General features: G+C 36.9%; 1 protein-coding gene across 4 annotated transcripts in view; it reads left to right on the plus strand.

Moving 5' to 3' along the window:
* Positions 1 to 23,802, plus strand: part of SEC24A (SEC24 homolog A, COPII coat complex component) — a 72,983-nt gene that overhangs the window by 18,058 nt on the left and 31,123 nt on the right. For 2 of the 4 annotated variants that reach the window (XM_045489215.1, XM_045489224.1), the window contains 9 exons: positions 3,527 to 4,015; positions 10,030 to 10,200; positions 11,858 to 11,935; positions 12,520 to 12,680; positions 12,984 to 13,156; positions 14,497 to 14,599; positions 15,843 to 15,969; positions 17,604 to 17,713; positions 22,014 to 22,126. In XM_045489215.1, coding sequence (XP_045345171.1) covers positions 3,527 to 4,015; positions 10,030 to 10,200; positions 11,858 to 11,935; positions 12,520 to 12,680; positions 12,984 to 13,156; positions 14,497 to 14,599; positions 15,843 to 15,969; positions 17,604 to 17,713; positions 22,014 to 22,126 — 1,525 coding nt within the window. The remainder of the gene's footprint in view (positions 1 to 3,526; positions 4,016 to 10,029; positions 10,201 to 11,857; positions 11,936 to 12,519; positions 12,681 to 12,983; positions 13,157 to 14,496; positions 14,600 to 15,842; positions 15,970 to 17,603; positions 17,714 to 22,013; positions 22,127 to 23,802) is intronic. The other 2 variants (XM_045489234.1, XM_045489245.1) reach the window with 1 other exon arrangement.

Raw genomic sequence — 23,802 nt, forward strand, 5'->3', positions numbered from 1 at the left:
AACCATACTTGATTAACATAACAAATATGGATGTAGTGAATCTGTGGCTCAAGCCACTTGTCTGTGCCTCAAGCCTTTCTTGTCTGAGTTGACATACTTTACGTTAAACCTAACCTTACAGAAAAATTGAACTTTATGTTAAAATTTGCTTAGAGAGCAAGTAAGAAACAAACAGAATCAAAGGGATACAGGATACTTTACTTCCAGATCAGAAAGAACATATGTATTATCCTGGCAGTGTTTTATTAAAATAAAATCAATGTCCAGTATTTTTTAAAAAAGGAAGTAGGAGGGGCGCCTGGGTGGCGCAGTCGGTTAAGCGTCCGACTTCAGCCAGGTCACGATCTCGCGGTTCGGGAGTTCGAGCCCCGCGTCAGGCTCTGGGCTGATGGCTCAGAGCCTGGAGCCTGTTTCCGATTCTGTGTCTCCCTCTCTCTCTGCCCCTCCCCCGTTCATGCTCTGTCTCTCTCTGTCCCAAAAATAAATAAACGTTGAAAAAAAAAAAAAGGAAGTAGGAGATGAGACCAGAAAGGAAGCCAGGGACATAGAAGGTCCAACAAGCTAAGATAAGGACTTTGGAAGTTTTGAGCAGGGAAGTTGATACGATCCATGTTTTAAAAAGGTAATACGATGTGCAGGGAATAAATTATAGAGGGATAAGCGTTGCTGCAAAAGTGTCAGTTGGTCAAGTGCTTTTCAGACTTTAACTGTGATCTACAATAAAAAAATACATTTTAAGTAGTGACCATATATATATATGTATATATATGTATATATATATATATATATATATAAATGAAACCACAATATTTGTCTTTAATTACATGTAATGTACTGTGATGTTTGTCATTCTTTTTTTTTTAAGTTTATTTATTTTGAGAGAGACAGAGACAGCGTGAGTGGGGGAGAGACAGAGAGAGAGGGAAAGGGAAAGAGAGAATTCCAGCAGGCTCCCAGCTGCCAGCACAGAGCTTGCTTGATATGGGGTCTGAACTCGTGAAACTGTGAGACCATGACCCGAGCCGAAACCAAGAGTCAGATGCTCAACTGACTAAGCCACCCAGGCGCCCCTATATTTGCCATTCTTAACTAATGTCTTCTGTTTGATGACAAAAAGGATAGTTTGTAACTCATTGATTTTATAAGTCATTTAATATATTGCTACTCACAGTTTGATAAATAATATTAATCCACTAGTATAAAACATTTTTGTACAATGAGAACCTTTTTAGAGACTCATATAAGATGACTTCTGTTTTGAGAAATAAGTTTTAAGGAAAAATCTCACCTTATAATTGGGTGTTTATGGTACTTTGAAAAATCAATAGCATTTTAACTAATAAGAAATAAAATTAAATATTCTATCATAACTATTTACGAGGTAAAAAATATTTAGTAGCAAATTAGCTAAATTTAGTTTCTCTTTTTTTCCTCTTTTTTTGGGAGTGGAGATAGAGTGTGTGTGTGTGCACATGGGGGAGGGACAGAGGGAGAGAGAGAGAATCTTAAGCAGCCTCCATGATCAGTGTGGAGGTGATGCAGGGCTCGATCTCATGACAGTGAGATCATGACTGAGCTGAAATCAAGAGTCCAATGCTTAACCAACTGAACCACCCAGGTGCCCCTAACTAGGTTTAGTTCAAATAAGGTACAACATCTTTATGAAAAAAGCATGAAATATATTTGGAAGATACATGTTTGAATAAATGTAGAGATATACCATGTTTGTAAATGGAAAAACTTTCTATCATAACAATATCAAGCTATCTAAAACTAATACATACATCAAATGTGATTCTAGTCATTTTATTTTGTATGTGTAGGAATCTGCATAAAGGGTCTTACATTTTTGTGTATGTTTGAAAATTTTCATAATAAAAAGGTTTATAAGAAGGTATCTTACCTTTTTTTTTATAACTTCCTTTTTCTCTTAATATTCTTTTTTAAACTTAAAATTTTTTTTAAGTTTATTTCTTTATTTTGAGAGAGAGAGAGAGAGCAGGTGAGCAAAGGAGGGGCAGAGAGAGAGAGAAAGGGAGAAACCCAAACAGGCTCCATGCTATCAGCACAGAGCCCGATGAGGGACTCGAACTCCGTAACTTCGGATTTGTTACCTTGTGAGTGATGTTGCACATGTAGCAGCAGGTGTTGCAGGCAAAGTGCTAGCAGCGGTGAGTGATGTTGCACATGTAGCAGCAGGTGTTGCAGGCAAAGTGCTAGCAGCGCTGTCCCTCCTCCGTGATCATCCCATTCCCACAGCTCAGGCAGAAAAGCAGCATGCCAGCCAACTTTCTTATTTCCTTTTATTGTCTAATTTTAGGGATAGAAATAACAGTTTATTCCTGGGTAGGAGAAATAATTCTCAGGATTTTTTTTTTTTTTTAGTTTTTTTTTTTTTTTTAACGTTTATTTATTTTTGAGACAGAGAGAGACAGAGCATGAACGGGGGAGGGTCAGAGAGAGGGAGACACAGAATCTGAAACAGGCTCCAGGCTCTGAGCTGTCAGCACAGAGCCCGACGCGAGGCTCGAACCCACGGACCATGAGATCATGACCTGAGCCGAAGTCGGACGCTTAACCAACCAAGCCACCCAGGCGCCCCAGGATTTTTTTTTAATATAACAGCTTTAAAGTGTACAGTTCAATGGTTTTTAGTGTATTCACAGAGTTTTGCTTCCATCAGTACTATCAGTTTTATAATATATTTTATAATTCTCAAAAGAAACTTTATTCCCATTAGCAGTTATTCCCCATTCCCTCCTCCACCCAGCCAGGGGAACTGCAAATCTGTCTCTGTGTCTGTGAATTCTCCTATTCTGGACATTTCATGTAAATGAATCATACATTGTATGTATGCCCTTTTGTGACCAGCATCTTTCACTTAGCTAATGTTTTCAAGGTTTATCTGTGTTAAAAAATGTCATCAATATTTCATTCCTTTTATGATCAAATAATATTCCATTGTATAGATACACCCCTTTTGTTTATCTGTTCATCAGTTGCTGAACATTTGGGTTGTTTCCACTTTTTGGCAATTGTAAATAATGGTGTTATGAACATTTGTGTATGAGTTTTTATGCAGGGTAGGAGTGGAATTGCTGGATTATACATTAACTGTTTAATACTTTGAGGAACTGCCAAAATGTTTTCTGCTGTAGTTGCACCATTTTACACTTCCACTAGCAATGTATGAGGCTTCCAGTTTCTCTGCATTCTTGTTAACACTAAAATGTTTACTGTCTTTTCATTTTAGTCATCTTACTTGGTGTCAGTGCCATCCTGTTGTGGTTTTGATTTCGATTTCGCTAGTGACTAATAATGTTGAGTGTTTTTTGCATGTACTTACTGGCCATTTGTATATCTCTTTAGAAATATATTTGAATGTCTAAATCCTTTGCTCATTTTTAATTGAGTTATATGTCTTTTTATTGTTGAATTGTATGAGTACCACATGTTGCACTGTATTTTTAGAAGTATTTTTATTGCTTTGTTTGCAAGACTAATTTTTTTCTCTTCTTATTGGAAGGTCCTGTCCAAAATACACTGATGTCTTCACAAGTATCAGTGAGCCAAGGATATAATTCTCAGCTTCCAGGATCCTACCCTCATCTAATACCAGCAAAGACTCTGAATCCCGTCTCTGGACAGTCTAACTATGGTGGTTCTCAGACTGTTTCTCCCTTAAGTAATTATCAGGGACCTGGGCAGACTCTTTATAGACCACTTGTGGCTTCTAATCCAGTGACAACTTCACTCCACAGTGGTTTTGTTCCCCGAATGCCACTACCTACTTTTCAGAACGCAGCTGCTACATCAATGCCTTCTGGTAGCTTTCTTCCTGGAGCCAGTGTACAACCACCTTCAAATTGGCAATATAACTATCCATCCACAGGATCCCAGACAGACCATTGTCCTCGTGCATCATCCCAATCTATGTCTGGGAATACAAATTTGACAACTCATCAATATGTTTCTTCTGGGGATCCTTCACTTCAAAACAGCTTCATAAAATCAGGTAAAGTTCTTAATAGCAGTGCTTCATATGTAGAAATGGGAAAATTTTCCTTGTTTAGATGTTTTAATTAACATTTCAAGCCCTGAAACCATATGGAGAACTATTGGTTTTTTAAATCATTGTTAATCTTTAAAGAAATTACTTTTCTAAACTTTGAGTTAACTTAAAATCATGGATTTGCTTCCTTCCTTTGAAAGTATGCTCTGTGTTTCTTTCAGCCATGATATTTCAGGGAATCAGATATGCATACAGAACCACTTAAGGACTTGCCATTACTTTTTTTTTTTTAATGTTTTTGTTTATTTTTGAGAGAGAGAGAGAGAGAGACAGAGTGTGAGCAGGGAAGGGGCAGAGAGAGAGAGGGAGGGAGACCCAGAGCTTGAAGCAGGCTCCAGGCTCTGAGCTGTCAGCACAGAGCCCAATGTGGGACTTGAAACTCACGAGCCATGAGATCATAACCTGAGCCAAAGTCGGACACTTAACTGACTGAGCCACCCAGGCACTCCATCGCCATTACTTTTATTAACTGGGTTCCATCTTGTAGTGTAGGAAGCTCAATCCCTCTGATCTGTCTTTGGTCTTGATCTGAAGAAGCTTGGATTATCTTTTTGTTGTAGCTTAGATAGTTTTGGTCCCCAGAAACTGTAGTATCCTGTAGGGGTAGGTGAGAACAGACAGTAGCTTTTCTAGTGAGGAGTGTTATTGAGAACTGCAGTTTTAGAAAACAGTGGGCAGAGATTTATATCTATGTTTTCTTGTAAAAGTTTTATAGTTTTAGTCCTTATATTTAGGTCTTTGATCGATTTGGGAGTTAATTTTTGTGTATGGTGTTAGGTAGGGATTCAACTTCATTCTTGTGCCTCTGGGTTTGCATTTAACGCAGGTCTATTTGATGGAAGGAATGTTGTTTCTTCCAATGAATGTTGTTGGCCCCCTTATTGAAAATCAATTGATCATAAATGTAAAGATTTATTTCTAGACTCTGATTTCTGTTCTGTTGATCTATGTCTATCTTTATACCAGTATCAGTTTGATTACTGTAGTTTTATAGTAAGCCTTGAATTTGGCAGGTATGACTCCTCTAACTTTTTTTTTTTTTTTTTTTTTAAGACTGTTTTGGCTGTTCTGCGTCCTTTGGCATTTCCATAAGAGTTTTAGTATTAGCTTGTCAATTTTTGCAAAAAAGACAGCTGGATTTTTGATAGGGATATCAATAATTACCTTCTATATGTATTTCTAGGTCTGTATACTACATACATTTCATCAGGCTCCTGGAAATATTTTTCTTAGCCTCTCGTCAGTCATCAGCCCCAATGAACTCATTTTGCATTTTGGCCCATCAAGGTTAAAACTGCTTCTAGGAAATTAGTTTCTTTGTAGAAATCTGATCTGCTGTTAAAACTCAAATCTTTCTGGTTGCTTTTATTCTTACTCATTTGGCACCATAAGTGAGGGTCAGTCACTTGAAATTAATGAATTTTCACCTTATTATTGATAATTCTAAAAACATTTATTGAATATTATTTTCCAGCACTTTATCAAACTTTTATATGTGGTATCTTATTTAATCTTCACACAGTCTCTTTTACAGATAAAAAATGTGAGGCTTGCATACTTTGCCCAAAGCCACAAGAAAATAGTTTGGGAAGAGATATTATTTAAAACCTGTTAAAGGGGCACCTGGGTGGCTCAGTCGGTTAACCTTCTGACTTCGGCTCCGGTCATGATCTTGCAGATCATGAGTTTGAGCCCCATGTCAGGCTCTGTACTGACTGTGTGGAGCCGACTTGGGGTTCTCTCTCCTCTCTTTGCCCCTTCCCCACTTGCACTCTTGCTCTCAAAATTAATAAATACATTTTTAAAAATTAAAAAAAAAGATAACTATTTAAGAGTACGTGTAGCTTTTCATTAAAAAGGAGATCATCAATAATCTGAAATTTTTTTGTCTATAACAGAAGTCCTCAGGTAGAGGGCTACACCACAGATGTGGTGAAGGAGACATAAGCAAGTGTCAAAACTTATGAAGGTTCCCATATAAGAGAAGGAAAATGGGGTGTCTGAGTGGCTCAGTCAGTTAAATGTCTGACTTCTGATTTTGGCTCAGGTCATGATCTTACAGTTCATGAATTCGAACCCCTCATGGGGCTCTGCACTAATAACTTGGAGCCTGCTTGAAATTCTCTCTCTCTCTCTGCCCCTTCCCTGTTCTCTCTGCCCATGTTCCCTGTTCTCATGTGCTCTCTTTCTCACAAAATAAAAAATAAACTTTATGGGGTATCAGGGTGGCTCAGTTTGGTTAATAATCTGGCTTTAGCTCAGGTCATGATCTCAAGGCTCGTGAGTTCGAGCCCCGTGTTGGACTCTGTGCTGAGATTCTTTGTCTCCCTCTCGCTGTCCTCCTCCCATGCTCATGCTCTGTCTCTCTCTGTCTCTCAAAAATAAATAAACTTAAAAAAATCAGTAATAATAAATAAATAAACATAAAATTAAATAAATATGTATATAAAATGAAAGAAGGATACATAAACTAAGAATATTAACCTTAAATGTATTACTACTCTTTTTTTTTTTAAGATATTTCTAAAAAATTCCTCATTTTTTACCTTTGTTTTTTCAACACATCATTGGCAATAGGTGCCTGATTATCTGATCTCAAAACTCTGTCTAGGTTATATTGTTTCTAGTCCACATATTAAATTTCTCTGGCTTTTTTTTTTCTAATAGGCTATGCTTTTTGTTTTTTTTTTTAAATGTTTTATTTTTGAGAGAGAGAGAGAGAGACAGAGCACGAGCGGGGGAGGAGCAGAGAGGGAGGGAGACACAGAATCCGAAACAGGCTCCAGGCTCTGAGCTGTCAGCACAGAGCCCGACGCAGGGCTCGAACTCACAAACTGTGAGATCATGACCTGAGCCGAAGCCGGACGCTCAACCGACTGAGCCACCCAGGCGCCCCAAATAGGCTATGTTTTAACATCCTTACATTAACTTTAGGGATCTCAAAGGGCAGGTTTTAAAACTCTAGCTATTAGTGTTACAAATAAGAATTATTCAGTTTGTCAGGCACCTGGATAGCTCAGTCATTTGAGCGTCCAACCCTTGGTTTCAGGTCAGATCATGATCTCATGGTTTGTGGATTCAAGCACCACATTAGGCTTTGTGCTCACAGTGTGGGGCCTGCTTGGGGTTCTGTCTCCCAATCCCCTCCCCAGTGTCAAAATAAATAAATAAACTTTAAAAGAAAGAAATAATTATTCAGTTTGAAGGGCGCCTGGCTGGCTCAATCAGTGGAGTATGCAACTCTTATCTTAGGTTTCTGAGTTTGAGCCCCATATTGGGTTTAGAGATTACTTACAATCTTTAAAAAATTATTCAGCTTGACAAAATATCTGTTTTATGAAATGTAGCATATTGTGGTTTCAATTTTTTTTCCTTAAAGGTATGAAAAATCTCTACGCTTACTAGTATTTTGTTAAACATTAGTTTGTTACCTCTTTGTGGTCGGATATATCATACATTCTTGCTCATGCTGAGTTGGTAGTGTACCTTGTCCTTTTGTTCCTTTGACTTGTCTGTATTGCCTTGGATATGTGTCAGTGTTGCTTTGATAAGGGAGTTATATGGCAGTAATCTTTGTCTTCCCTTGTCAGCAGGGCACTGATTCATCTTGTTGGGGCTACAAGGTTCAATAATACGATCATTTTTCATTTGGCTCTGAAGATTTGAACAATATTGAAGAACCATTGAAAAATTTCATATCTGGGGGCGCCTGGGTGGCTCAATCAGTTAAGTGTCCGACTTTGGCTCAGGTCATGATCTCACATTTGTGGGTTCAAGCCCCTCATTGGGCTCTGTGCTGACAGCTGAGAGCCTGGAGCCTGCTTCAGATTCTGTGTCTTTCTCTCTCTCTCTGCCCCTTCCCTGCTTGTGCTCTCTCTCTGTCTCTGTTTCTCAAAAATGAATACATGTTCAAAATAATTAAAAAAAAAAAATACAAAGAAAATTTTCATATCTGGGTATCTTTATTTTCGTTAAAAAATACAAGGTTGGGGCGCCTGGGTGGCGCAGTCGGTTAAGCGTCCGACTTCAGCCAGGTCACGATCTCGCGGTCCGGGAGTTCGAGCCCCGCGTCAGGCTCTGTCTGGGCTGACGGCTCAGAGCCTGGAGCCTGTTTCCGATTCTGTGTCTCCCTCTCTCTCTGCCCCTCCCCCGTTCATGCTCTGTCTCTCTCTGTCCCAAAAATAAATAAACGTTGAAAAAAAAATTAAAAAAAAAAAAAAAAAATACAAGGTTTTACAAAATACAGGTAGAATATTAGCAAAAATTTATTACCTATTTCACTTACAAATTCAGAGGATTAAAAAAAGTCCTAGAATGAAAAAATTAAATCATATTCTTACCAGCCATATTTCGTCTTCTTTGTAGACTTTGTTCCTCCTCCCACCATGAGCAGGTGGAAACAATGTTGTTGACTTGAATGAACAGGTGGTATGAGTTTTGGAACTTTAAAAACAAAATTTTTTTTAACGTTTATTTATTTTTGAGACAGAGAGAGACAGAACATGAACAGGGGAGGGTCAGAGAGAGAGGGAGACACAGAATTGGAAACAGGCTCCAGGCTCTGAGCTGTCAGCAACAGAGCCTGACCCGGGGCTCGAACTCACGGACCGCGAGATCATGACCTGAGCCGAAGTTGGACGCTTAACCAACTGAGCTACCCAGGCGCCCCATGGAACTTTTGATATCATAGAGAAGAGTTTCCCCAAAAGTAACTGACAGTGTTTTTACACTTATCAAAACTTACTGTCCTGATAGAAAACTGGTAAAATCAAGGCAGGGAGATACAAGGAGATACAAGAACAAATACCATGTTATTCTTAGTTTTGTTTGATGAGTACTTTTTTCTTTTTTTTAATGTTTTTATTTATTTTTGAGACAGAGAGAGACAGAACCTGGATGGGTGAGGGACAGAGTGAGAGGGAGACACAAAATCCGAAGCAGGCTTCAGGCTCTGAGCTGTCAGCACAGAGCCTGACATGGGGCTGGAACTCACAAACTGTGAGATCATGACCTGAGCTGAAGCTGGGCACTTAACCGACTGAGGCACCCAGGTGGCCCTAGTTTGATGAGTACTTTTAAACCTCTTGGATATTAGTGTTTTATAAAGCATATACATAAACTTTGTATCGTTTCCTGATTTTTAAGCCTAGGGAATGTTCTTAATACAGTATATTTCAACCATCATTGAAACTAAACTACTTTTTTAAAAATATATATTTATTTTGAGAGAGAGAGGGAGAGAAAGAGCAGAGAAGAGTTAGAGAGAAGGAAAGAGAGAATCCTAAGCAGTCTCCATGCTGTCATTGTGGGACTCTATCCGATTGAACTGTGAGATCACTACCTTAGCCAGAATCAAGAGTCAGTCAGACGCTCAACTGACTGAGCCACCCAGGTGCCCCAAAAGCAAACTACTTTTTATTATTATTAGCTAAACATTGAACAAGGTACAAATTTATAATCCCATTCTGAAAGGTTATGGCCCAATTAAAATAAAGCAAAATGAAATAAAACCTGCAGAATTTAGAATAACCACAATAGTTTATAGTTTTAGAAAGCTGTCAACCTAATTGAATTAACTGAATGGCCTATATTAATAGGTTATTAATACAATTTTATTCATGTTAATTTCTATCAGAATGTTTGACATGACCTTGTTGAAGCTCTATGACCAGGTTATAAAAAGTTAAACAGGGCATTGAAGTGATTTGATGCTTCTTTTATATTTATACTACTTTAATAATTGATAAATTAAGAAGCATGTGAAAGAGACTTGGAAATGTGTAAAGCATGCATATAAATTAAGAATTCATAAGCCTGAGCAGGTAACCTATTTCTGGTAATTTGGTACTGATTTTAATTAAAATGTAAATTTAGAAGTTACTCAAATTTGGTAAAAGGCTGTTTTGCCCTTTTTCTTAAATATGTAAGTGACTTGTGAAAAAACAATATTTCTATAGGTTCTGCACCCCCCTTAGTGAATCCACCTCTGCCTACCACTTTTCAACCAGGAGCTCCTCTTGGGCCCCCTCCAACTGGAGGACCACCTCCACTGAGGGTGCTCACTCCTCAGAAATCATCACATAGAGGTGTACCCCAGCCCTCATTTAATTCAGCTGTCAACCAAGAAGGTAAGCAAGGCAAACCAAGTCAAGTCCTAAAGTTTTGACTTAGGTTGGAAGGGTGAATGTTTTTTTGAATTCTGTGCATTCAGATAATATTTTTTCCAGAAAATCTAGTTGTTTTGGTTAGGGACGGCCTTCAGGAATTTAGGGTTTAAAAAGGGCCCCTTAGAATTCTACTACCCTGTGCTGGGCTGTTGCCTAGCATTTGAGAACCACTGCTGTTAACTTTTTTGTTGCCATGCAGATTTTAATAATCATGGCTAAAAAGTTAGGTGCCTTTTGGAAGAGGAAGGCGAGAAGAGAACTTTCACTTTTCTGGGCATGGTGTTAGAATGATTCTTTTAATATATCGGCTCTTTTCCATGGAAGCAGTATTTTGATTTCTGCTATTAAGTATTAACAAATATTTATGAACCTAAATAAAAAGTAAAATATGCAAGCGTTTTGAAGTTTTATATAAATAATAAAGTGTTTTAAAGCATTGTTTTCAGTTATTAGTTTAAACAATATATTTTGGCAAGTAAGAAAATTGATTTTAGCAATAACCTAACCATTAATAGCAACATGTGGAAATGGGAAAACAAGAAGAGGGGAATAATTGTTGACTATACCCGACTACTGAATACAATTAATGTTATCATTTTTGTTTTTTCTTGTAGCATTCCCTTTTTTATTACTATAGGTAGGGAAAAGACTGACCTGTGAATATTTTGAAAAGAATGGTGTTAACAATGAGTAACAAAATGATAATGTTCCACTGTTTGCCTCATTATAACTTTTAAAATTGAGCTACAATAAATAATTAAAATTTTAACCAACTAAAAATATGCCCAATGTTTTTGTTTATTTTTACAAACACTTTTCCCAAGGTTTTCAGTATCAACTCATGGCTAAACTCATGGTGGCCTTCAGAACTGGAAAGAAGTTAACTAATTTTATTGAAACTATTAAACTTACCTATCTGGTGTTAAAATGATTATTAAAGTTAGCACCTTTGTACTTAGAAGCTAGAGGTTGATACTATTCATTAATTTTAGCTTCTTCTATACCTGAGTTAGAGTTCATAAATAGCAGAGGCACCTAGAAATAGATTTTAATTCTTCATAAGCAGATGTCCCTGGCATTTATCTTTTAAGTCTTTAAACTGGGGGGCGGGGAGGGACAAACTAAGATTTTTATTTTATTTTAGTGATTGTTCTCTAGACTAAAGCATTCATTCTTTAAATTAATTTATGTCACCTTGAAATTAATTCTAGATTCCATTTTGTTCCATACTTTGAAAAAAAAAGGTTTTTTATCCTCATAATTTAAATTTTCTTTAAATAGTATTGATTTGGGTGATTTTTCTTTCAGTGTGTACTGCTCTTTAGAGGTTTTTAATGCTGCTCTTGACTTCTGAAATCTCAGATAGTATATAATTTTATAACGTGCACAAAGGACCATTCATTTTAGAAGTTCATAAAAGTATTTGAAACTTAGATGTGTTCTGTATATTTAAAAACTTGCATTATATGAAATTTTTATTTCAACATTTGACATTTTTCCTGGGCTGTGGATTAAAGTATTTAGAAAGTTACCTTAAATTTCAGATACCAGCTCAAATTTTTCAGAAATTGTAATGATTGTTCTAGTTTGAATATTATTAATAAACTTCCTTTTTTAGGTATTACACCAAATACCAATAATGGATCTGTGGTGGTTCACAATAGTTATGATGAAATTGAAGGCGGTGGCTTTTCAGGTGAGATGCTATGAAAGTTGTTTTTGTTTTGTTTTCCTTTGCTTTGCTTTGTTTTTTTTTGTTTTAGTATGTGTTCATTATAGGAAACAGTGGAGAAAATTTGATAATCATGTCACACAACAGTACCTCATGTTAGCATTTTTGGTCTCCATACCTTTAGGTATTTTGTTAGTTTTTTTTTCCTTTCAGAATTGGGATCATGGGCTTTATTATTATGTTACAGCTATAGAGTATTTGTATCAATTAGATCTATTCAAATGTATTTAACCAGTTTAACATTTAATATCTTTTCATTGAAATTGTTTTGAATTAGAATTTTAGTCTGAATATAAAGTTTTGGAAATGATATGGAAGTAAATTAATCATACCAAGCTTATATAGTCTACATTAACATGATTTTAATCATTGCAGTTGCTTTGTTAGCAGTGTTTGTTAGCAATGTTTATTTGTCTTACTTTGCAAAATTGATGGATGAAAGTATTAAATTACCCAGTGGATTTTAGAGTTATAATTCAGTGGGTGGATGTGTGTATTTAAAGTATTCTGGAATATAAAGCAGAACTTAAAAGTTACCTTGTTTCTAGCAACACCACAGCATACTAATAAGAATCCCACAATGAACCGAAGTGTTGGGTATTCATATCCCTCCTTACCACCTGGTTATCAGAACACAGCACCACCTAGTACAACTGCAATGCCACCTTCTTCCTTGAATTACCCAAGTGGGCCACAGGGCTTTAATCAGGTAAACTTTTTGGTGTTTTGTTTTTGCTTTTGTTTTTGTTTTTACCATTTTTCCATCTTTTGATTTAAATTGTGTAGACATAAAAAAGTTTTAGGAAGGTGTAATGAATTTTTTAACCAATTGGAATAATGGATATTTCATAAGACTCATATTATATATTTCCAGAACCAAAATATTGACCAGGAAATCTAGATTATAGTTTTGTTATTTAGAGTGAAATTAAGTAACCAAGTCCGTATACACTTCTGTTTTCAACTGAAGACATTATAAAGGCTGTTTACTTTGAAATTATATTATCTTTAGACTCCCTTAGGTGCTAATCATTTAACTACAAGCATGAGTGGATTAAGTCTCCATCCAGAAGGGCTAAGAGTTATCAATCTTCTTCAAGAAAGAAACATGCTTCCATCAACACCTTTGCAGCCTCCTGTTCCAAATTTGCATGAAGATATCCAGAAACTCAATTGTAACCCAGAGTAAGGCTTCAGATAGCATTTCTTATTAAATATGACATTTATTCTAGAAGTTTAAGATTTTTTTGGAGTTTCATGTATTATAAAAATTGTATAAATGTTAATTTTTGAAAATAGTTTTGCATACAGAAAAAACCTTAGGAAATTGCTTACTTTAATTGATATCTGAAATGTTCTAACTCAAGAAATAGAGTTGTAACTTACAAGCTGATTACTGCTCTTATCTGCTCTACTGGGACTCTGATACTCATTATCATTGTGGTGAACAAGTCCAAAGTATGGGGATTTGATTCTACATAATCCTTCATTTGCTCTCATCTTAAATTGTTTTTGTATAACAAACAGAATTATGGTACTCTTTTCTCCCTTCAAATGGATCATTAGTTTAAATGTATATGGTAACAACTTTCTGATAAATAGAATTTTGTTATTTCTATTATTTTTTTATTTAAGGTGTTTTTATTAAAGCCTGGGTCCAGGACCCATGGACAGAAAGAGCTGCCGAATTTTGTCATATTAAAAAAATTTTTTAAATGTATTTTTGAGAGAGAGTAAGAGAGTGCATGCGTGCACACACACGGGAAGGGCAGAGAGGGAGACACAGAATCCAAAGCAGGCTCCAGGCCCTCAGTTGTCAGCACAGAGCCTGGTTCTGGGCTCAAATCCACAGACTGTGAGATCACGACCTGAGCGGAAGTTAGACGTGTAATCGACTGAGCCACCCAGGCACCCCATGAATTTTTTTTTTTTTTCACATTTATTCACATTTGAGAGACAGAGACAGAGCACAAGTGGGGGAGGGGCAGAGAGAGAGGGAGACACAGAATCCGAAGCAGGCTCCAGGCTCTGAGCTATGAGCACAGAGCCCAATGCGGGGCTCGAACTCACGAACCGCGAGATCATGACCCGAGCTGAAGTCAGAGGCTTAACCGACTGAGCCACCCAGGTGCCCCAAATTGTTATTTTTAAATAGTCTTTTTAGAACGTTCAACAAAACAGGTCTTTTCAGTAATAAATTTAAGTTTGCATTTGCATATTTGGGTCATCACCTTGTAATTCCAGTGTAATATAGATTTATATAAAGGAAAATAAGTCATCTGTTAGTCTGAACTGTCTTGCACAAGCCAAGCCAAAAAGATACTTTATTTTAGTTATATAATAGTTGTAATTTTCTACCCTCTCTTTCTGAATAGGACTTAAATATTTAAATGGGACAACATTTGAGAGGACCTATTGAAGTGTTTTTTGTAATTTGATCCAGTGTTAAATGTACCTTTTGGAGTTTTTTTTTATCCAAAAATAATCATAACAACAACTGACACATGATTTTTACTTTGATACAGGTTATTTCGATGCACGCTGACTAGCATTCCTCAGACTCAGGCCTTATTGAATAAAGCCAAACTTCCTTTGGGACTGCTGCTTCATCCTTTCAAAGACCTAGTGGTATGTTTCACTAGTGAAAGTAAATGTTTTATGGGAAATTAACTTGATGGTGAGGAATTTTCTACAGTAATGCAAGAATCACTTGTAGAATTTATTTGAGCTATCTTTAGGAATTTGACCACTGACAGGTTCTTTTATTTGTAATTCAACCAGCACTTTTATTACCAAACACTTGAAAATGAGGTAAGATAAGTTGAATTTTAAAAAAATTCAAGAGGAACTGAATAGAAGTACTAAAAGAAAATAAATAAATCAACCATGCTATTTTAAAAAGTTGTAAATTATTTGCCCATTTAAAATACTTTACCCAGTCTTCCAGTTCTGCCATTCTGGGAGTAAATTTGTTCCTTGAGGAAGCTGTTCCCTCTGCTAAAAGGGAAAAACAAAGAAGATGTCCACTTTTATCCTAAGGCTCTGAGACCTTGACATATGGACCTTGACGTTTTTCAGAGGATTAATACATAAGTGAAGTAACTTTCCCAAAACAAACTTATATTCAGGCTTTAGAACTTTTAATATGTAGGATAAACTTTAAATAGGAGCATAATTGGAGAGTTTGAGTATTTAAATATAATTTACTCTTACCTTACTTTGTCACAGTAGTTTTACGAGAACTTGGTAAGTCTCTTAATGTAATATGAAGAAATCCTAATAACTTCCTTGGTCATTTCATTGATCTTAGAATGTTGATCCTTACTTTACCATCCATGTGAAAAATATACTGGATATTTACTATGTTTGATTTATAATATAAATACCTAATGAGAAAATAAATACTTAAAAATTTTTTTAATGTTTATATATTTTTGAGAGAGAGAGAGACAGAGAGCGAGCAGGGGAGGGGCAGAGGGAGAACGGGAGACACAGAATCTGATGCAGGCTCCAGACTTCAGGCTCTGAGCTGTCAGCACAGAGCCTGACGTGGGGCTTAAACTCACCAGCTGCGACATTATGACCTGAGCTGGAGTTGGATGTTTAACTGACTGAGCCATCCAGACACCCCAAAATAAATACTTGTTAAAGGCAGAATTGAATGAGAATGCTGCTGGAACAAACCAGTAGTTTTTAAAATTAGTACATTTCATCTACATAATTTTTTTGTGTGGCAGTTTGAACACTTCTTTTTACCTTTGTTTTTCTCCAAAATTATAGTATTCCAGAAGTTACCTGGAAGGTATGGATTAATGTTTGGCCTTTAGACGTAATGATCACTCCCTTTAAAAAATTTGTTTTATTTTTCTAGCAATTGCCTGTGGTTACCTCCAGTACAATTGTGAGATGCCGCTCATGCAGGACGTACATCAACCCTTTTGTCAGCTTTCTTGATCAAAGGAGATGGAAGTGTAACTTATGTTACCGAGTCAATGATGGTATGTTCTGGGTTTTTTTTTTTTTTTTTTTTTGAAACTTGTTCAAACTTCTCCTTGCATTGTAGGGAAAGCCAATAAGACAAATGTAAAGTTAAAAACAAACAAAAACACAACCCCAAACCCTTTCTTACTTACCTGTAATCCTTCCACTCAGAGATAACTTCCATTAACTTTTTTCTGTGCATTTATACTTATATATAAAAAATTGTATACTTTTTGAACAAAAAGTGTGATAATATTCTGATACCTTTTTTTTTACATTTATTATATTGGGTATATAATAAATGGCATATTTCATGGTATTATTTAAGCCTATAATTTAAGAAATATTTTTATTTAGAAACTGTCCCATGCCTTTTCTCTAGGGTGAAAGAAGTAAGTCCACAGAATAGCTGCCATTAGCTTCATTCACTGCAATAAGGAGGGAGGTGGGCAGTGCTAGAAGGTTAGTTGAATGTAGTTTTTTCAGTAATTGAGGAAGAGGAGATCTCTTTCAGAAGCTGTTTACATTTTATACTTAAGGAATTTCATCTAACCAGTAACATTTTATTAGGATTAGAGAAGGAAAAGGGTATGCTGCTATCCACATTGAAAATTAGGTCTCTGGTGTACCTGGCTGGCTCAGTCAGTAGAGCATGTGACTCTTGATCTCAGGGTCGTGAGTACAAGCCCCATGTTGGGCATAGAGCTTACTAAAAAAAAAAAAAAAAAAAATTAAAAGTAAAAAAAAGAAAATTAGGTCTCTGGAAGGAAATTTCATTAAGTATTGGCAAATGGAGAATTTAAGAGATTTTTTAAAACCATTTTTATTGTTTATATTATTTAAGAGTAAAGGGAGGATAGTGTAAGAACGGTATTTTTATTCTCTAATAATTCAGAAAATGTATTTATAGTGTTTAGTATGTCTTTAAAATCTTATGTATATGGGCTTCATTATGTGATATAAAATTATAATAAAGGTAGAAGTTACTTTAGTATGCAGCCCAGACCATTTCATGAACTATGGCTTACCCTTTAACATACGTAGGAATTTGAGTTTCTAAACAGTTAATGGGAAGACAGGTGCAATGATAATTTAGAAAATATTCTTTGAGCGCTAGTGTATAGGCAACTGATGTTCCATAAAGGCCTCATTAATTAATGGAAGTGACCGAACTGTTAGCCTTCATTTAGCTTTAGCCTCTCAGGTATTTGTGCCATAGTTTTCAAGGGGCAGCTGAAAGCTATGGGGCAGCCAGAGGCTGTACATTTCATGTCAGTGTTAATACTCACGTATGGTTATGAAATTTAACACAAGATTTTGTCTCACATGTAAGATAATAATTAGTATTCATTGAATTTTTATCATTCTTTTAAGCTGTTTTAGGAAAGCAGCTTTAGTGAGAATTGAGACAAAGTGTAAATTAGAAGGTAGGAAAAGAAAAATCACAGTGATAGTAGCTGTAAAATCATACTTAGTACTATTAAGTATGGGGGAAACTTGAATAGAACTCAAAAACAAAGTGTATTTATCCTTTAATTTTTAGTCCATATTGGCTTATTTATAAATCTTCAAAATAAGAAAACAGCTAAATACAAGATAAATTGACCTTAATCCTTTCAGTTGTATCATTGTATGTTGTTAACTTACATAGTTCCTGAAGAATTCATGTACAACCCTTTGACCAGAGTCTATGGAGAACCTCACAGAAGACCTGAAGTTCAGAATGCTACTATTGAGTTTATGGCTCCTTCAGAATACATGGTAAGCTAGCTTGCTTGCTTGCTTGCTTGCTTCCTTCCTTTCTTATTTTTTGAGAGAGAGAAAGCTATTGCGCACACGGTGGGAGGGACAGAGAGAGAGGGAGAGAGAATCCCAAGCAGACTCCACACTGTCAGTGCAGAGCCCAACGTGGGGCTTGATCTCACAAACCATGAGATCATGACCTGAGCCAAAACCAAGAGTAGGATGCTTAACCAGCTGAGCCGCCCAGGCACCCCACTTTCATTTTTTTTTTTTTAACTTTGCAGGTTTTTATTTTATTTTATTTTTTATTTTTTAAAATTTATATCCAAATTAGTTAGCATCTAGTGCAACAATGATTTCAGGAGTAGATTCCTTAGTGCCTCTTACCCATTTAGCCCATCCCCCCTCCCACAACCCCTCCAGTAACCCTCAGTTTGTTCTCTGTATTTTATTTTATTTTATTTTTTTATTTTTTTAATTTTTTTAAAATTTTTTTTAACATTTATTTATTTTTGAGACAGAGAGAGACAGAGCATGAACGGGGGAGGGTCAGAGAGAGGGAGACACAGAATCTGAAACAGGCTCCAGGCTCTGAGCTGTCAGCACAGAGCCCGACGTGGGGCTCGAACTCACAGAGCTTGAGATCATGACCTGAGGTGAAGTCGGCTGCTTAACCGACTGAGCCACCCAGGCGCCCCTGTTCTCTGTATTTAAAAAAAAAAAAATTTTTTTTAACGTTTATTTATTTATTTATTTATTTATTTATTTATTTATTTTTTAATGTTTTTTTTTTTTTTTCAACGTTTATTTATTTTTGGGACAGAGAGAGACAAAGCATGAACGGGGGAGGGGCAGAGAGAGAGGGAGACACAGAATCGGAAACAGGCTCCAGGCTCTGAGCCATCAGCCCATAGCCTGACGCCGGGCTCGAACTCACGGACCGCGAGATCGTGACCTGGCTGAAGTCGGACACTTAACCGACTGCGCCACCCAGGCGCCCCTACGTTTATTTATTTTTGAGACAGGGAGAGACAGCATGAACAGGGGAGGGTCAGAGAGAGAGGGAGACACAATCTGAAACAGGCTCCAGGCTCTGAGCTGTCAGCACAGAGCCTGATGCGGGGCTTGAACTCATGGACCGTGAGATCATGACCTGAGCCAAAGTCGGATACTTAACCGAGTGAGCCACCCAGGTGCCCCTCTCTGTATTTATGAGTCTCTTCTGTTTTGTCTCCCTCCCTCTTTTTATATTGTTTTTTTGTTTCCCTTATGTTCATCTGTTTTGTCTCTTAAAGTCCTCATATGAGTGAAGTCATGATTTTTGTCTTTCTCTAATTTCACTTAGCATAATACCTTCCAGTTCCATCTATATAGTTGCAAATGGCAAGATTTCATTCTTTTTGATTGCCAAGTAATACTCTATTATATATGTGTGTGTATATATATATATATATATATATACTCTATTATATCATATATATATATAATATATATACACTGTGTATATTATATACACACACACACACACACACACACATACATACCACATCCTCTTTATCCATTCATCCATCGATGGACATTTGGGGCTCTTTACATACTTTGGCTATTGTCGATAGTGCTGCTGTAAACATTGTGGTGCATGTGTCACTTCGAAACAGCACACCTGTATCCCTTGGGTAAATGCCTAGTAGTGCAATTGCTGGGTCGTAGAGTAGTTCTATTTTTAGTTTTTTGAGGAACCTCCATATTGTTTTCCAGAGTGGCTGCACCAGCTTGCATTCCCAACCCTGCTTTCATTTTTTATATGTTATTGTATAAAATTATATAAATAATATATTTTTATATAGTATATTACTTAGTACTAGATTTTAAATAAAACACTGTGTCATCTTTTTTTTTTTTTTTTTTAATTTTTTTTTTTTTTTTCAACGTTTATTTATTTTTGGGACAGAGAGAGACAGAGCATGAACGGGGGAGGGGCAGAGAGAGAGGGAGACACAGAATCGGAAATAGGCTCCAGGCTCTGAGCCATCAGCCCAGAGCCTGACGCGGGGCTTGAACTCCCGGACCGCGAGATCGTGACCTGGCTGAAGTCGGACGCTTAACCGACTGCGCCACCCAGGCGCCCCTAAGGTCTTGCATTTTTAAAATAATAATTATGCCCAAGGTTAAATTAGCACTTTACATTTTACAGAATACTTACATTTAAAAACAATTTCTTTAGTGTTTTATTTATCTTTGAAAGAGACAGAGTGCTAGCAGGGGAGGGGCAGAAAGAGAGGGAAACAGAATCTGAAGCTGGCTCCAGGCTCTGAGCTGTCAGCACAGAGCCGGAAGCAGGGCTCGAACCACGAACAGTGAGATCATCACCTGAGCCGTAGTTGGACGTCCAGTGGACTCAGCCATCCAGGCGCCTTAGCACTTACCATTTAAAAAAATTTTTTTAACGTTTATTTATCATTGAGAGACAGAGAGACACAGAGTGTGAGCAGGGGAGGGGTAGAGAGAGGGGGAGACACAGAATCCGAAGCAGGCTCCAGGCTCTGAGCTGTCAGCGCAGAGCCCGATGCGGGGCCCGAATTCACAAACTGCGAGATCATGGCCTGAGCCGAAGTCGGTCGCTTAACCAACTGAGCCACCCAGGCGCCCCAGCACTTAGGTATTTTTGATCATCACAAACAACAGTCTGAAATAAGCTAGGTGAATGTTGTTCCTGTCTGTAAGGTAGGAAAACAAACTTCGGTTAAGTGACTTGCTAAACATCATTTAAGTAAGTGGGAGAGCTTGCATAAAAATCCATGGCTTTGATTTGGTTACTATTTCACCATGCCATAATTTTCTCTAAATATAGAGGGAATATTAAGATAAGGCTTAACATGAACTTTTAGTATTTTATTTTACCTTGTTATATTTTTGTAGGGTAATCTCCCTCTATTTGAGCAGTGGACGCCATTTTGGTGTAGAAATTATGAGGGTGCATTTTCTTTTCATCACAGAAAAGTTCAGTGTAGAAGACAGTTTTGTGACATATAAATGGTCAGTAATGGGGTGCCTAGGTGGCTCACTTGGTGGAACACCAACTTTGGCTCAGGTCATCATCTTGAGGTTTGTGAATTCGAGCCCTGCATTGGGCTCTGTGCTGACGGCTAGGAGCCTGAAACCTGCTTCAGATTCTCTCTCTCTCTCTCTCTCTCTCTCTCTCTGCCCCTCCCCTGCTCATGCCCTGTCTCTCTCTCAAAAATAAAATAAACATTAAAAAAAATTAAGAAATAAAAAATAAATGGTAATAGTTTTCTGTAGTGTAGCTGTGTCTGTTGAATTAAAGCCAAAAAATCAGAAGCCTCTGTTCTTTTGAATTGCCCTCCCTAGGGCTCTTTTATCTCCCAGGTTTTACAAAAGTGGCTTCCTTTAAATTTGTAAACTTGCTTATTATAAGATGTTTTGCTCCTTCGTCACTTATCTCGTAGGTGAGAGATGCTATGAATTTGGCAAGTGATCTGTGCATAAAAATATAAAAGTTAGTATACCACATGCCCAGTTCTCATTGTGGTTTTTTGATGCTTTTTAGTGAATTGAAAACAAATCTTTAACTTTGGAATTTTTTATTTTACTCTATTCTATTCTATTTTAAATGTTTGTTTATTATTGAGAGATGGCACACACGAGCAGGAGAGGGGCACAGAGAGAGGGAGAGAGAGAATTTCAAGCGGTGCTTGATCTCACTGTGAGATCATGACCTGAGCTGAAATCAGGAGTCAGATGTTTAACCAACTGTGCCACTCAGGCACCCCTAAATTTGGAATTTTAAAATATAGTTGTACTTTTTTATGGATTTTAGCTGAAATGCATTGGTTAAGGAACCAGCTCAGGCTAACTTGAGAAATCAAGTCACAGCTATAATTTCCCTATATTGTGAAATATTGTGTACATATGGAAAAGTCTGTAAAACATAAGTGTGTAGTTTACCAAATAATAAACACCTGTGTTAGTACCACCCAAGTCAGAATTGAGCATTGCCAGTACTCCCAGAATGCCTTCTGATCACATTTTCTTTTCTTCCTGTCCTAGAGAAAAACTCTTCTGACTAAGGGCAATCACATCTTCATTTTGTGTTTTATAAGTATGTGTCTCAAAAAAATAAAGTTTTGCCTGTTTTTAAAATTCTTGTTATTTTTGTATTGTTTTCTCAATCCATTATTGTTTATAATTGTCTTAATCTATAGATAATGTTTGTTGTTTTGCTGTAAGTGGGCCAGACAGATGATAAGTGTAGATTTAATCCTTTGAAATGCTTTATTGAGATCTTTCTTTTCTTCAGTTACGACCACCTCAACCTCCAGTGTATCTCTTTGTGTTTGATGTATCTCACAATGCCGTTGAAACTGGATACTTGAATACAGTTTGCCAGAGTTTGTTAGACAATCTGGATTTGTAAGTATCTTAATTCATCTTAAATTTGAAACTAGCAAAATTAATAAGTAGTGTCAAAATAGAAAAAATGCTATATAATTGTGTTCTAAAACTCCATAAAATTGATTCGTTAACTTTAGATCTCACTTTCTCTGAGAAACATAAATTTATCTTAACTTAAAAAAAAATATTTATTCATTTTGAGAGAGAGTGTGAGTGGGGGAGGGGGAGAGAGAGAGGGGACAGAGGACCCAAAGCTGGTTCTGTGCTGACAGCAGCAAGCCTGGTGTGTGGCTGAAACCCACGAATCATGAGATCACGACCTGAGCTGAAGTCAAATCCTCAACCGACTGAGCCACCCAGGTGCCCCTTACTTTTTTTAAATGAAAAAATTTCAAACATGTAGTAAATAGAAAGAATGTAGTGAACTTCCAGGTACTTATCCCTCACCTTCAATATTTTTAGCGTTCATCTGTTCTTGCTTCATCTAATTCCTCTCATACATAAACACTTTTTTCCCCTTGAGTATTTTTACTCAAACCATAGTCAGCATATCCTTTTAACTATAAGTAGTTAGAATTATTTTTAACCCTAAGATTCAAGTATTACAGTACACAAAATTAGCAATAGTTCCATAATATGATTTAATACCTGGTTCTAGTTTTGGTTTTGGTTGTCTCAGAAATGTCTTTTTACTGTAAGTTTGTTGAAATAAGAATACAAACAGTGTGTACAAGTGGCATTTCATTATCCTATCTCTTAAGTCTCTTAAAATATCTGTATGTTAAATGGTTCCTTAGATACTTAGTGTAACCCATAAAAGCTAGTATGACTTTTCAGTGTAATGAAACATAGTGCTCTTGTGTTGTGTGGAAGAATGTGAAGTACCAAATCATATCAGAAGTGGACTACTAAGTCCTTCACCTTGGTGAAAGGAGCCTCCTTGTTCTTTCTGGCATTTTTTTTTTTTTTTAAGTTTATTTACTTGTTTTGAGAGAGAGAGTGTGTGCAGGAGCATGTGCAGAAGGGGCACACAGAGAGAATCTCAACCAGGCTCTTGGCTGTCAGCCCAGAGCCCCATGTGGGGCCTGATCCCATGACCCTGGGATCATGACTGGAGCCGAAATCGAGAGTTGAATGCTTAACTGACTGAGCCACCCAGTGTACCCAGTATTTATATTTTTAATTTAGATTGTATATGGGGATTGTCTGTTGATGTGAAACTCCACTGACTCATCTAAGCATGAGCAACAAGAATGAAAACTAGTTTGTCCCTCTCCTTAAGAAACTATAGGTCAACACATTTAAGTTCTTTAAGACAAATCCTCCTGTTGCTCTTTTTTTTTTTTTTTTTTTTTTAAGGTTTATTTACTTTTGAGAGAGAGTGAACAGGGGAGGGACAGAGAGAGTAGGGGATAGAGAATCTGAAGTGGGCTCAGTGCCTACAGCAGAAAGCCTGATGCAGGGCTTGAACTCAAGAACCGTGAGATCATGACCTTAGTTGAAGTCAGACACTCAACAGACTGAGCCAGTGAGGTGCTCCTTACTGCTCTTCTTAAGACAAACAACGTAAGAAGAGATTTGGGTAACCTTTAATAATTTTTTTTAGTGTTTTTATTATTTCTGAGAGAGAGAGACAGAGTGCAAGTGGGGGAGAGGCAGAGAGAGAGGGAGACACAGAATATGAAGCAGGGTCC

This window comes from Leopardus geoffroyi, chromosome A1, assembly GCF_018350155.1.
Source record: "Leopardus geoffroyi isolate Oge1 chromosome A1, O.geoffroyi_Oge1_pat1.0, whole genome shotgun sequence".
Classification (NCBI taxonomy): domain Eukaryota; kingdom Metazoa; phylum Chordata; class Mammalia; order Carnivora; family Felidae; genus Leopardus; species Leopardus geoffroyi.